This window comes from Dipodomys spectabilis, unplaced genomic scaffold, assembly GCF_019054845.1.
Source record: "Dipodomys spectabilis isolate Male_0828 unplaced genomic scaffold, ASM1905484v1 ptg000062l, whole genome shotgun sequence".
In the NCBI taxonomy this organism is placed as follows: Eukaryota; Metazoa; Chordata; class Mammalia; order Rodentia; family Heteromyidae; genus Dipodomys; species Dipodomys spectabilis.
The window spans coordinates 1,186,296-1,202,446 of record NW_024870739.1 but is presented as its reverse complement, the minus strand read 5'-3'; the positions used below and the strand labels follow the sequence as shown (position 1 = coordinate 1,202,446).

At 44.8% G+C, this 16,151-nt stretch overlaps 1 protein-coding gene across 5 annotated transcripts in view; it reads left to right on the top strand.

Annotated features, from left to right (window-relative positions):
• The window catches only part of LOC122108583 (NACHT, LRR and PYD domains-containing protein 1-like), a 49,782-nt gene that overhangs the window by 17,067 nt on the left and 16,564 nt on the right, over nt 1–16,151 (top strand). For all 5 annotated transcript variants that reach the window (XR_006147599.1, XR_006147598.1, XM_042680573.1 and 2 more), the window contains 2 exons: nt 2,381–2,551; nt 14,984–15,154. Coding sequence is in view for 3 of the 5 variants with exons in the window: in XM_042680573.1 (XP_042536507.1) it covers nt 2,381–2,551; nt 14,984–15,154 (342 nt within the window). In the remaining 2 variants the exon portion in view is untranslated. The remainder of the gene's footprint in view (nt 1–2,380; nt 2,552–14,983; nt 15,155–16,151) is intronic.

Genomic DNA, 16,151 nt, shown 5'->3' with positions numbered 1-16,151 from the left:
TGCTACTGCTGCCACCATCTCTGCTGCCGCTGCTGTTCCGGGCTGGGGTTGCTTACACGAGACTGTGTAGAGAGGCACCACATGGCACTGCACGTCTGGGGTCGTTTGCTGTCCCCATCACAGTCACCACCATCCCCAGCTGGGTTGGATTGCTTCCACGGACTAGGGGTGGGGGAGGCGGGGAGAGGCACCAGGGACCTAGGGTCATTTGTAGCTGCTGCCACCACCCCACCACAGCTGCCACGGCCACCACCCCAGGGCTGGGCTGGGCCACTTATGCAAGCCAGTGCAGGGAGGCGCTGGGCCTCGCAGCGAGTTTGGGGTTGCAAGTCTGGGATCCTTTGCTACCACCGCCGCAGTCACTGCAGCCCCGAATTGGGTTGGGTTGCTTCTGGGGGCTAGGAGAGAGAGATGCAGGGCCGGGAGTCTAGGGTCGCTCACCACTGCTGCCGCCGCTGCTGTCCCATTGCAGCTGCCACTGCCACCCCGGGCTGGGCTGGGCTGTTCCCACGGGCTGGTGCAGAGATTGGAGACGTTCCTGGCCCAGAGCAGGGCTGGGCTGTGCTATTCCCGCAGGCCGACGTGGAGAGGCGGTGTGCTGCCTATCTGGGGTGGTCACCAGCTGCCACTCAGGGCTGGGCTGCGCGCAGGCCGGGCCAAGGCTATGCGCCATGGAGAGGTCTCTGTGCGGGTTCTGCCGTCCGAGTTTTCTGTGTGTATTCTCCAGGTCGGCACTGGCTCTTGGGAATCCTCCAGGAGCCTTGGGATGCTTGCGGCTCTGTGGTCCCTGGTGGGTCCTGAGCCGGGTCGCTTAGGAGGCTCAGCTCAGAGCCCCGCCGGCAGCAAGGGGTGGGGAAAGGGTCTTCCTACTTTATTGTCTTTGTGTAGGGTCTGGAGTTTTTCCTTTTTCTTTTCTTTTTTTTTTTCCCACTTCCTGTGTCTTCAGAGTAATTGCCTTTTTGTTGTTGTTGGTCTTTTGAAGAAATGCAGCGTTGAAACCCGACCTCTATTTGGTTGAAGAGAGCTGCAGGTGTTTCCCTACTGTTACATCTCCCCCCCCCCCCCCCCAATGTTCATCTTCAACACAGTGTCTTGCACATCTCATTGCCACAATGGATCAACCTGTATCCTTATTTCAACATTTTGTTATTTCCCTTACCCTCCCCAAGAAACAATGTTTTGGAGTTTAGGATTTGTTGTTGTTGTTGTTGTTTTTTGTCAGTCATGGGGCTTGAACTCTGGGCCCGGGCTCTGTCCTTCAGCCCTTCAGCTCAAGGCCAGCGCTCTACCACTTGAGCTACTGTGCCACTTCCTCTTGCTAACTTCTTAACTATTATCTTCCCATTCCTGCCTCTTGATTTTTTGAGATTATAGGAGTACAATACAGAAGTTTATTCTTCTGACAGCTTCAAACTACATTAGGAATTTTGATGATTCTGAAATATTCCCTTTACAGAAGCTCTACAGTGACAGAAGCACTTCTTATTTTGGAAGCAGAAGAGACTAAGTCCAAGTGACAGTCGAAGTGTTTGCTCTAGAATTTTATCCCCTACTCTCTGCTCTTCTTTGCGTATGGAACATATTGGGATATATTGGGTCAAAGTGGCAGCTATTGAGATGTCAAAGTAGAAATATCTGCCAAAAAAATAAATAAAATTCATTCCGCAACTTGGAATAGAACTTCAATGGTTGAAGTCTGAAACACATTAAGATTGCTAGCCTTGTGTGTAAATGGATGGAAGTCACACATAGCAGAGTCTATTTATCACTCTCAGGTGTAGCCTTCATCCTCTCCAGTTGGGGATGGAAACATTGCTCCTACACCTTCCCCTTTGCCAGCTCTCTCCTGAGGTCATCTCTGCAACCTCACCATCCTGGGAAGGGAAAGGTCCAGGCAAACCAGCATGGACAGCAGTACATAAGATCAGCTGCAAGATACCATCACACAGTCATCCTCAGAGCAACTCTTCCATCTTTTCCTTTTCTTTCTAGCTACTGAGGCTCTAGTATTCTTTGCCAATAAAGACAGGTGTACCTGCACGGAAGGCAGGAAGGTGGTCCTAATTACCAAGCTCCCCCTCTCTTTCAGATCCCCCTGTGTGGGCCACTATGAATAAAAACAGATGACATCAGACTGCAGCCAAAGCAAACACAAAATGAGCATTCGGGACGCATGTTAAAAGGTGTAGATCAAGGACCTGGACAGAGGAGGGGATGAGGAACAGGGGACAGAAGGGAAAGTGGAAGGCCTGGTCAGTCCTGGTGATGGCACTGCCCAGGAGGCCTAGTGCTCAGGGGAACAGAGCCCTCTCTGTTGTGCAGGGCTGTGGACCTCACACTCTGCATGCAGCTTATGTCCCTCATGTTCTCTTTCCCTTAGGTCTACACGGGCCCCCCTCACTGACACATCTTGGAAAGTATTCTTCTCTACACTCAAGGACAGCGAAGGGTTGATGGAGCTGGACCTAAGTGGAAACCTGTTGAGTTACTCTGCAGTGCAGAGTCTTTGTGACACACTGAGACACCCACATTGCCACCTGCACACCTTGAGGTGAGTCAGGGTGTGGCTGGGTTCTCCCTGAAGGAGGAATATTGAAAGCAAAGGCTGAGAGTAAGACCTCATCTCAGTATTGGTGGAAGGAAAAACAGACATACATGAGTTGAAGGAGATTTCCTTTAGGCTCTTTACTTCTGCACAGAGGGGTGCACTGTCTGTCTCCCTATATTGAGGAGGGCTGGTCTGCTCAGGTTTTTATTCTAACCCAAACTGTGACATTGATCATGCTCTTTGTCAGTAAGGAGTCAGCCTCATGCCCTATTTACAATCAGTTGTTAGGGTGATAGGTTAGTATAAAGTAGTTAGAAAGCATTCTAACCTTCAATAAAATGTTTTCACTCAATGAAAGTCTATCTCATCAGGGCTGGCTGGGAACAGAGCTAAAAACAGGCACCTTAGCAACAGTGTTAGCATTACAGAAGGCTGGCTGGGACCCTGTGACACCAGGATTCAGGGAAATAATGGCTAAGAGCTCTTTCCACACAGGGAAGGAAAGGAGCTACCCAGAGAGAGGATCACACAGGACCAGAGATCCCACTGTCCCTTTGAACTTTGATGTCAAAACAAAAATGCAAACATTGCTGTCAAAGATGGCAGACTCCAGACATTAAGCCACAATCACAGGACCTTCTTAGCACCAGCCCCTGTGCAATGATTGTACAGGCCATAGATCCATAAAAATGATCCTCCTCTTCTCATGCATTCTCTCTCAGTAAGTGGCAGAAGCTTCAATTCTGTATCCAGTCTAAAAGATTCCCTTGCTTCCACACTTACAGGCTCATTTAGTGCAGTGGTCTCCAGGGTCATCCACACACAGCTATGGTTCCAACTTTGTGTTCATTCTCCCACCAGAAGCACCTGCTTTCTCCTTTGCTCCATCCAGGATCCTCTACTCACAGTCAGAAATCTTTTCAGTTAATACCAAGATCCTCTCACACAGTGTCCATGATCTTGCTGGCACTCATCAATGCCACCTCAACAGGCTCCAAATGTCTTCTAGGAAGTGGCGCTGTAGCTCAAGTGGTAGAGCGCTCGCCTTGAGCTGAAGAGCTGAAGGACAGCGCCCAGGCCCAGAGTTCAAGCCCCACGACCGACCAAAAAAAAAAAGTCTTTTAATGACATCTAAAATGGACCACTCAAAGAGTTCTCAAGATGGCGACGGGGCAGTAGGGAAACGCCACAGCTCTCTCCAACCAAAAAGAGAGTTCGAGTTCCAACCTTTAATCTCCCCAAGAGACCGACAACAACAAAAAGACGAACACTCAGAGAAAAACCAGAGGTGGAAAATAACAAAAAAAGAAAGAGAGGAAAAGAAGAATTTCAGAACAGAGAAGAGCGAAGACCCCTCCCCCAACCTTTACTGGCCGCGCGGCAGTGCGCCAAGCCGCCGGCCAGCCGGCCCGGCGGGGGCTGCCGGAGACACAGAGACACAGGGGGCTGCTTGCAGATCACCAGGTACCGGATTGCAGAACAGCAGATCGCCAGGAACAGAGAAACCTACCAGCCGGGAGTCTCCAGGAGGATCCCACCCCACCCATCACTCTCCACCGGAGCGGAGAGGCTCCATCCCGCCAAAGCCGCCGGCACAAGCAGCGCCACAAAGGGACCTGTCCGCAGAACACCTGCCCAATCGCGATCGCAACGACCCGGCGGGGGGCCGCCCAACCCAGCCCGCAACCACCCCAACTGAACTCGGACTGCAACAACAACTGACGGACTGCAACAACAACTGACGACCTACAGGGTGAGTACCCATCAGGGGACAGGGAATCCATCAAGGGAGACCAGAGCTGGAGGGAATCCCCAGACCCTGACCTAGACTCCCTACCCCAACACCCGGACCACAGGACCCACTAAAACTGGGAACTGTTCGAGAGCCCCACCAGCCGGTGGAGCACACTCTGCTGACCAGGCCAGAGCAAGAGCGCCCCGGGAAGGGAGCTTAAATGCTCAAGCCAGGAACAGTGCCCCTGGGTCAAGACTACCAACAGTAGAAGAAATTTGAACTGTGTCCTCCAGGCTGCATAACCAAGGTGGTATACACATTAGCACAGGCCTAACGAGCGCGCTCCAGGCTGGGGCCGGAACCAGGCCAGGGGACCGGCGCCTGAACAAAGCAAAAAGGGTCAGAAGTGGGGCTGTGGCTCAAATGGTAGGGTGCCAGCCCTGAGCTGAAGAGCTGAGGGACAGCACCCAAACCTAGAGTTCAAGCCCACAACCAGCCCAAAACAAACAAACAAAAACACATCAGGAGCCCATAGCAGACTCCAGTATTTGGGAGAGTGCATCCAGAGCATCTGATCTTCCCAAGAGCACCCGCAGGAGCAAACACAAGCAGTCTAGGCTGCTCAACCCTTCCAAAGGCGGGAATTGCTACAGCAGAGAGCTGAGAATCCTAAGTGAATAGCAGCTGGAAATAGGCTCCCAACAGAATCCAGATCAGACACAGACTCTCTCTACCAATAGAGAATCAGCAACCAAGCAAAGACAGACACACCAAAACAAGATTGAAGAGCAGTCTCCTGAACCCCCATGCGAAAATCACAGAGAAAAATCACAAGGTTTACCACTACCCAGGACAGCAAGCTAACCTCAAAAGCCAGCAGCCACGCAGGGGAGAGCCCCAGTGGGAGCAAAGCAGGAATGGAAGACAAAAACTACATCCAAGGGTTGCTGGAGGCAATGACTCAAGAAATAAAGTGAGAAATGGATCAGAAATTGAAAGAGCACAAGGATGAACTATCAAAAGATATACAGGACATCAAACAAAAGTTGGATGCAAAAATAGAAGCGGCACAAACCTCAGTAAGAAGTGAGATAAACGCCAAATTAGAGGTAATGCATACTGATCTCACCTCATTGAGAGGTGAGATCAGTACTCTGAGAACCAACATTGAATCCATAAAGGGATCCATTTCCACCATGCAAACCACAATAGAAGCCACGGTCAACAGAGTGAATGAAATGGAAGGTAGAGTGTCAGATACAGAAGACAGAATACACCAACTGGACCAAAAAGTGACAGATATGGAAAAATCACTCAAATTAAACCAAAGGGAAATTCAAGAGCAAGCAGATAATGCTAAAAAATTTAACCTTCGCATAATCGGAGTGGACGAAGGTGAGGAATTCCAGAGCAAGGGAATGCAACACCTATTTAACAAGATAGTCAATGAAAATTTTCCCCACCTCAAAAACGACCATCTTAACTACATCACAAAAGCTTATCGAACACCCAACAAGCAAGATCCCGGGAGAAACACTTCTAGGCACATTATAGTAAAAATGATGGATCTGAATAATAAGGAAACAATCCTGCATGCAGCAAAAATGAAGAAGGAGCTATATTACAACAGGAAAAAAATTAGAATCACTGCAGATCTCTCCACACAAACAATGAATGCAAGAAAAGCCTGGGAAAGCACCATATGAGCCCTGAGAGCCAATAACTGCCAACCCAGACTGATATACCCGGCAAAGCTAGCATTCACATTCGATGGAGAACTGAAAACTTTTAATAGCAAAGAAAAACTAAATGAATACATAAACATTAAGCCAGCATTACAAAGAATTCTAAGAGGGGGGACACAACCTGAAGAAAGCAACCAGGAACTGGGACCTGCCCCAAACAGGCATTACTCAAAGTCTAACTGAGCAAGCACAGGAGGAAAGGAAAGAAGAAAAACTTAGGAAAACGGAATGGCAGGGACAACAATGCATCGCTCTATACTTTCTCTTAATATAAATGGGCTGAATTCGCCAATTAAAAGAAAACGAACTGAGGACTGGATCAGAAAACAAGACCCATCCATCTGTTGCCTTCAGGAGACCCACCTCTCAGCCAAACATACAAACAAACTCAGAGTGAAGGGGTGGAAAAGGATCTACCAATCAAATTCCCCCAATAAGAAAGCAGGTGTAGCTATCCTGATATCTGACAAAATAAACTTTTCATTAAAATCAGTACAGAAAGACAAGGACGGACACTACATATTAATAAAGGGAACAATCCAAGAGGAGGATATAACCATCATCAACTTATATGCCCCAAATATCGGTGCACCCAGATATGTTAAACAAATGCTCTCAAACTTACAGAATAAAATAGATCCCAATACGATAATACTAGGAGACTTTAACACGCCACTCTCACCAAAGGACAGGTCTACCAACCAGAGGATTGGCAAAGAAGCTACCGAATTAAGTGAGGCCATACTTCAAGCGGAATTAACTGACATCTACCGAGTATTTCACCCTAAAACAACACAGTACACATTCTTCTCAGCAGCTCATGGAACTTTCTCCAAAATAGACCATATCATAGTTCATGCAAGGAACTTAAGCAAATACAAAGGGATCGACATAATCCCCTGTATCCTATCTGACCACAGTGGAATCAAGCTAGCTCTCAATAACAAAGCATACCGCAGAAATTTCTCTAATACATGGAAATTGAACAGCACACTCCTTAACAAGGCCTGGGTAACAGAAGAGATCAGAGAAGAAATAAAGCATTTCCTAGAACTCAATGAAAATGAAAACACCTCACAAAGAAACTTGTGGGACACAGCAAAAGCAGTCCTGAGGGGCAAATTTATTGCCCTCAGTGCCCACATCAAGAGAATGGAGACAGACCAAGTAAATAATCTCATGTTGCAACTAAAACAGCTAGAAAAACAAGAAAAAATGGGACCTAAAGCTACTAGACGAAGCCAGATAACCAAATTGAGAGCAGAGATTAACCAATTAGAAAATCAGAAAACCATAACCAAAATAAACCAAACAAAAAGCTGGTTCTTTCAAAAAATAAACAAAATTGATGGCCCGTTGGCAAGATTAATTAAAAAAAGAAGAGAGGAAACCCATATTAATAGGATTAGGGATGCCACGGGAAACATCACAACACGTACCCAAGATATCCAAACAATTCTAACAGACTACTTTCAAAAGCTATACTCTCTAAAGGAAGAAAATCTGGCGGAAATGGATGCATTTTTAGAGAAATACAAGTTACCCAAACTGAGCAAAGAAGAAGTTAACCAATTAAATAAGCCAATATCCTATAATGAGATACAGGAAGCTATCAAAAGTCTTCCAACAAAAAAAAGCCCAGGACCAGATGGATTCACAGCAGAATTCTATAAGACCTTTAAAGAAGAACTAATACCCATACTCCTCAAGCTCTTCAGAGAAACAGAGAAGGAGGGAGCTATCCCAAACTCATTCTACGAAGCCAATATCACACTCATCCCCAAACCAGGCAAAGACCCAACCAAAAAGGAGAATTACAGGCCAATCTCCTTGATGAACACAGATGCAAAGATCCTTAACAAGATTCTAGCTAACAGAATCCAGAAACACATAAAAAAAATAATACACTATGATCAGGTAGGCTTCATCCCAGAGACACAGGGATGGTTTAACATACGTAAGTCAATAAATGTAATCCAGCATATCAACAGAGCCAAGGTCAAGAATCACATGATTATCGCCACAGATGCAGAAAAGGCCTTTGATAAAATTCAACATTCATTCATGCTAAAAGCTCTGGAGAAAATAGGAATAGAAGGAACATTTCTAAAAACAATAAAAGCCATTTATGACAGACCAATAGCCAATATTATACTTAATGGGGAAAAGCTACAACCAATCCTCCTAAAAACAGGAACAAGGCAAGGATGTCCACTGTCTCCACTCCTCTTCAACATAGTCCTAGAACCCTTAGCCAGGGCAATAAGGCAAGAAAAAGACATTAAAGGGATCCGCATAGGGAAAGAAGAAGTGAAACTATCCCTTTTTGCAGACGACATGATACTATACCTCCACGATCCCAAAAACTCCATCCCCAAACTTTTAGAAATCATAAGTCACTTCGGCAAAATAGCAGGATACAAAATAAACCCACAAAAATCAGTTGCCTTCCTATACACTGATAACGCACAGGAAGAGAGGGAAATAAAGGGAGCAACCCCATTCACAATAACCTCCCAAAAAATAAAATATTTAGGAATTAACCTAACCAAAGATGTAAAAGAACTATTTAATGAGAACTATAAAAAGTTAAAGAAAGAAATTGCAGAAGACACTAGGAAATGGAAAGACCTCCCATGCTCCTGGATAGGCCGACTTAATATAGTAAAGATGGTGATACTTCCAAAATTAATATACAAATTCAATGCAATTCCTATTAAAATCCCAATGACGTACATCACTGAAATACAGAAAACAGTCCAAAAATTTATATGGAACAACAAAAGACCTAGAATAGCCAAAACAATTCTAGGGGATAAAGACAATATGGGAGGGCTATCCATGCCGAACTTCAAACTCTACTACAGAGCTATAATCACAAAGACAGCATGGTACTGGCACAAAAACAGACCCGAAGACCAATGGAACAGAATAGAAGATCCAGATATAAATCCACAGGCCTACAGCCAGCTGATATTCGACAAAGGAGCCAAAGACATACAATGGAAGAAACACAGCCTCTTCAACCGCTGGTGCTGGGAAAACTGGGCAGCCACATGCAGAAAACTAAAAGTGGACCCCAGCCTATCACCATGCACCAACATCAACTCAAAATGGATTAAAGACCTTAACATTAAACCTGAATCTCTGAAACTACTGCAGGACAGAGTAGGAGAGACACTTGAACTAATAGGCACAGGAAGGAACTTCCTGAACAGAGTCCCAGGGTCACAACAAGTTGGAGAGAGACTCGACAAATGGGACTACCTTAAAATAAAAAGCTTCTGCACAGCTAAATCTATTGCAACTAAGCTAGAAAGACAACCAACTAATTGGGAAAAAATATTTACCAGCAATATATCAGACAAGGGGTTAACATCCTGTATATACAGGGAACTCAAGAAACTAATCCCTCCCAAACCTAACAAACCAATTACTAAATGGGCAAGGGAACTAAAGAGGGACTTCTCAAATGAAGAAATAAAAATGGCAAAGAAACACATGAGGAAATGTTCATCATCCCTGGTGGTGAAGGAAATGCAAATAAAGACAACCCTGAGATACCACCTTACCCCAGTCAGAATGTCCCACATCCACAAATCAGCCAACGACAAATGCTGGAGGGGATGTGGAGAAAGAGGAACCCTATTACACTGCTGGTGGGAATGTACACTTATACAACCACTTTGGAAAGCAGTCTGGAGGGTCCTTAGAAAGCTAAAGATTGACCTCCCTTACGACCCAGTCATACCACTTCTAGGCATCTACCCTGAACAACAGGAACCAATATACAAGGACACGTGCACCTCCATGTTTATTGCAGCACTGTTCGCAATAGCTAGGATATGGAAACAACCTAGGTGCCCCACCACAGATGAATGGATCCAAAAATTGTGGTATCTATACACAATGGAATATTATGCAGCCATTAGAAATGACAAAATAATGGCATTTGCAGGGAAATGGATGGAGCTAGAAGGAATCATGTTGAGCGAGGTAAGCCAAGAACGAAGAGACAAACGGTACATGGTCTCCCTCATAAGTGGATGCTAAATCCAAAAGGTTAGGTGATACGACAAAACTAACAGGACTTAAGAAACAAAGAACTCCCGCTCATCTGGTTGAACCACTACTAAATATCCTCATGCTGCTGATCACAAATATGGTATATAACATGTGAACACTGTTATATATTACAGACTGTGGTAGACAATTTGCTCCAGGGAAGTTAGAATGAACTTGTGACTTTGAAATTATGTAATCATTTAATCACAATCAAAAAAAAAAAAAAAAGAACCTCGGGGAAGGGAGGGTGGGAGGGGATGGTAGGGGGAAAACAATGGAGGGGGTAACAATGTTCAAGAGGAAGTGTACTCATAACCTCACTCATGTAACTGTAACCCTCTGTATAGTAGCTTTACAATAAAAAAATAAAATAAAAATAAAAAAAAAAATAAAATGGACCACTCTCCTAATCTTTTCTAGGTTTATGCCAACATGAATTAACGAAACGTTACTGTGGTTTCACATTTTTCCCTGCCAGCCAAGGACTTTATCCCAAATGAATACTGTGTCCAAGCAGTGAACAATGACTGGCACAACAGTTCTTTAGAATGCTCATAGAAGTTACAGAAAATAGGCACCCGTGTCACCATTTGATTAATAATTTTATTCCAGACCCATTGTCTCCATTTTTGAGTGATAACACCAAAACATTGTAAAAGGACTGAAAGTTACCAACAGCCTAACACAACAAAATCACATTATCTGGTGGGACTACCTTTGCTAATATAGGCATCCAATGGACAGGCAACAAACTGCACCTCCACCTCTGTACCTGCACTGTGAACTCTTAGTGTGCATCTTCCTCTCCTTCATCCTGTGCTTGCAACTCTGTATTCATTCACCTAATAAAGTCTTTTATAATTATGATTAGCAGAAACCATCTATACAGAGAAGTTTCTTTGTGACATTAACATAGATAGATACATATAATGTACTTTGGTCAAATTCATTCCCTCTATTACTATTTCTTAACCCTTATACTTATTATACCCAAGTTCTCACTGCTTGGCTTTATTTATTTTCAGCTACACAGACACACACCCATAATGTAATACTTTCACATGCATCCTCCTGTTCTTTCCCCATTCCTCCTTTCGAGGTTCTCTGTATAGATGGTTTCTGCTAATCATAATTATAAAAGACTTTATTAGGTGACAGTACTGAGGCTTGAACTCAGGACCTGGGCACTCTCCCTTAGTTTTTTCACTCAAGGTTGATTCTTTACCACTTGAGCCACAGCTCCACTTTTTGCTGGCTAGTTGAAGATAAAAATCTCAGAGATTTTCATGTTTGGAGTGGTTTCAAACTGTGATTCTCAGATCTCAGCCTTCTGAATAGCTAGGATTACAGGCATTGATCACCAGTACTCAGCTAACTTTGTATTAGTACATATGATTCGTATACATGTACATTTCACATATGTAAACATTTTTCAATATTTTTTCTGAGTTGGCTTGTCTTGCTCTTTATTATCATCACCAGTTCCATAGATTTTCTTGGGAGCAAAATAACTTCATTTCTTTTTATAGCTGAATAATGTGTGTGAGAGCCACATTTTCTTTATCTATTCATAGGCTGTTGGACATGTTGATTTTGTAGCTTGCTATTGTGAATAGTGCTACAATAAATGTGTGTGCAGGTATCTGTGTTGTATTTGATGTGCGTTCTTTAGATAGAGCCATGAGTGGTACAGCAGGATTATGTGCTAGTACTCAGTTTTTGAGGAACATCCGTACTGATTTGGATATGGTCCACACTGATTCACATTCTCACCAAAAGTGTCTGAGGGTCTCTATTCCCTGCTTTCACATCCGCATCTGCTGTTGTTTTCTTCATGGTTGATATTCTGGCTAAGTTGATATGGAATCTCACAGGTTGACTTTCACTTCCCTTATGTCTAAGGTTGTTGGATATTTCCTTATGTACACATTAGCTATTTGTACTTCTTTTGAGACCTGTGTATTTAGTTCATTAGCCCATTTAGTAACTGGATTATTTGCTTTTTGTGTTTAATATTCCTGACATCTTTACATATTCTGGGTATAGCTTTACAAGTGAAGATGGATATTTTTAAAAAAAGACATTGGGTCAGAGATGACAAGAATCCAGGTCGCTTGAGTCCTGATGTCCAAGATGAGGAGCTAGAATTTTACTCAGTGATGTGAGGAAACATTAGAGTGGTGATTTTGTTTGTTTGTTTATTTATTTATTTATTGCTGGTACTGGGACTTGAACTCAGGACCTGGGCACTGTCACTTAGCTTTTATGCTGAAGGCTGGCACTCTACCACTTGAGTCAAACCTGTACTTCCAGCTTTTTAGTAGTTAATTGGAGATAAGAGACCCTGTGATTCTCAGATCTCAGCTTCCAGAGTAGCTAGGATGATAAGAGATAAGTGTTTTTTTTTTGTCTATCCCCATAGTAAACAGAACATTTTTAGAGAGCTGACAGAAGGTCTTATCAACCCCTACCTAACCACAAGTATAGCCCACAGTAGGCCCTCCATAGTTCCTTCTAGGTATTTGTTGAACAAACTCAAGCTAGTAGGTGTATCTCCCACATGTTAGCCAGTTAGATCTAATAAGCTGAGATATCTCTTGCTCTGTGCTCTTTCTTAGCCAAAACCACTCATTACTCACAGATATGCAGATGCCTTGGTCCTGAGTACTCTATTGGGAATTGAACATATCCAGCTGTAGAGCAGCACACCCAGGCAGGACACCCCACAGAGAATTCATGACCATGTGTCACACAGTGCATACTCAGTCCAGACTCTCAGCCTCCCAGGTGATCCCAGGCAGCACTCCCCAGAGAATTCATAGCCATGAGTCACACAACGCATGCTCAGTCCTTGTCTTATATAAGTCATACTCTACAGTCAATGAACACTGTACCACAACTTTATCACTTAAAATAGATCTTGGAGATGTTCCCACACCAAAACATACTACAAAGTTGCCTTATTCTTTCTAGAGGCAAATAGATGTTTACTACATGGATTCACCATTAGATTTTAATCATTCTGCTATTATGGTATTGGGTTAACATATTTTGCACTCCATTCTTTTTTTCCCAGTTCTGCGTTTGGGACTCAAACTCGGTACTTAAGTTTACTGAGCCATGCCTCCAACCCCTACATTTTGCACTCTAAAGAGAACTGCCATTAACCTCCTCCTCCAGGCACCCTGAATCATAGAATAAGATTTGTACCTACATTCTGAGAATTTCTGAATAAAGACTATGCATTGCTAAATATGTTCTCTAGAGAAGGTGCACCAGACTGGGTACTTATGGCCCATACCTATAATCTTAGCTATTCAAGAGGCTGAGATCTGAGCATCACAGTTCAAAGCCAGCCTAGACTGTCTTATCTCCAATTAACTACCAAAAAGCTGGAGGTGGAAATGTGGCTCAAGTGGTAGAACAAAAAAGCCTGAGTTCAAGCCTCAGGACCTTCACACACAAAAAGAAGTTGTACTATTCAAGGGGACAGTGCATCTTAAGGTGAAATGGGCTGGAAAAAAATGTCCTCAATACAGTGTCAGCCTCTGCCTGTGAACTTCTGTAGCTACTCACACTGCAGCTTGGGCCAGGGACAAGCAAGGTTCAAGGGAAAGAAGCTTTATCAGGAAGGATCTAGTAGATTTGCTTTCTCTTCCATCCTTGATTCTCCTCCCAAATATAGTTCCTGGCCCATGAACAATTTTCATTCTGCTCTGGATATCATGTCATTAAGGCAGGCCCTCCCCTGTGTCTAGCAGAAGCAAGCTAGGACACCTATTCCTCTACTGCAGTGTTCCTGCAGTAGCTCAGCTATGGGATTAGCTCTGCAGATCAAAAAGGCAGCTGCCCCTAAGCTGGGACAGCTCACATTTTACATCTCCATCTATACTACACGGCTCAGGATAGGCTGTCATTCCATTGAATCTGTCATGCTCCCTCAATTTTGGTTCTTGAATAAGGAGCTCTCTGATTTTCTCATATACTAAAGATTCCCTTAACATTCACAATCGTCCTGTGCCCATGGAGTTGGAGTACTTGGCAGGATCCGTTGTGGTTAACAAACTCAGGTAGGTATACAAATGGGACACCAAGTAAATCATTCCTCCAGTGTGGTGGGGGACAGGATTTCTGTGAGTTCCACCAGGAATGAGAAAGAGCAGTTGCCTCATACTGAGGCACTCCTTGGCTGCAAGAGAAAATAAAAAGCAATCAAGTCACTGCCAATTTGGACAGGTTTTAAAACAGTTTTTTTAAGGATCAAAAACTATTATTCCTTTATTATCCAAGTACCTTTAAAAAATAATTGTACATATCACTGCATGAAAAATAGGCTCAGGCAAGCCCCTGTTGGTCATGGCCTGAGAAATGTCCATTATTTACCTGGGCCTAGAAAAGGAGGGTCAGGACTGACTGACCTTGCTCATGGCTAGACAAAGGCAAAAGAGGGCCTATGGCACTCCATTACCAGATTCACACAGTGGCAGACGAGAAACAGCCATGTTGAAGGCATCCAGTGTCATGGACAATTTACAGAGACCCTCCATCCCCACAGGGCCCTCTGCCACCAGGCCTGGGATCCATCAGGCCCATTAGGGGATCCTCAGAGGGAATGGTGGATCCAGTATGAGGCAACTATGGGTCAGCCTGGCCTTCAATAGCACAGGGCTGCTGCTCCCCAGCCACTGGAGGAGGCTTCTGGTTGACGACCCTGCTGGGTGGAAAACTCCTAGTATTGGTATGGGTATTGGGCTGGCCTGGAAAGTCTTTGTCTTCCTTTAATGTCACTCAAGATCCCAAAGAGTCACAGTTACTGGAAAGAGAGAGCAGACTCCTTGCTCCTACATGAGCAGGTCCTTGAGACAATAAGCATGTGCATCTCCTCTGCAGGCTGGTCCACTGTGGCCTCACCCCCACTTGCTGCAAGGACCTGGCCTCTGTGCTCAGCACCAGCTCCAGCCTGAAGAATCTCGACCTGCGTCAGAACAACCTGGGTGACCACGGTGTGAAGCTGCTCTATGAGGGGCTCAGGCATCCTCCCTGTCACCTCAAGTTCCTGTGGTAGGACACTGTGGGACCCTTCAGGGCAGGAGGCAGGGGAGGGGGTTGAGGTAGGGTGCCACAGAGCCATACAAGGCGGGGGACGGGGGGAGGGAGGGATAGATCTTCCTACAATCTTATCCCACTGGGCCATGAATCTAATACCACATGACTAGGGCCAACTAATTGAAGCTAGAATCTGGAGGACTCTTCTGCCTGGTCTAGCTTTGCACTCCAGTTCAACAATCATATTCTCTTGAGATAGCCTCTTCCAGTAGTATGTTCTCCTGAGATAGCCGCTGCCAGCAGATCTAGATTCAGGCCCTAGTTCAACAGCAACTTGTCAAACTTTAGATTACTCAGAAGAGACCTGAAATCTTGTGAAGCTTTCTGCTTCCTCTCAGAGACAAGAATTCCTGTCCCAGGGACAGGGGAGAGCTCTGAATTCTGAGCCTTCATCCCCCTCCTGAAGGAGAAGAGTTCTGAAAGAGAACAATGACAAAGAATGGCCTTTTATAGCCAACGATCCGTTCATCTCCTGCCTTGTGCTGCCTCACAGCAGCAGAGCAGGAATCATCTGTGGCAGGTCAGAGATTGACAACCCATAGGCCCAGATCAGACAGTAACTATTACAGAGCCAACAGAAACCTCTGAGCATGTGCCCTGAGAGAAGATAACCAGGACTCCCCATTCGTAGGCATTCCTTTTCTTGGAAAGGAAATCTTGGGACTCTTTCCTTACACTTTAAACAGCTGTTCTATGGTAGACACTATCAACAGTCACTCATGTTCCCTTCAGGAATGAAGAGCAAACCGCAGACACAGCAGCCCTGTATCAATGAGAGCCCAGGGTTCAAACATTGCCAGTGACTGATCCCTTTTGGACTATGAAGTCCCAGCCCCTCCTCTGAACTCCAAGGGTCATCCTGGGACCTGGCAAAATCCTCCACTGGGACAACTTCACAGCAGAGTCTTCCCTGCCCAGTCCAACTGATTTCCTTTCCTTCATGTTAGCCTTA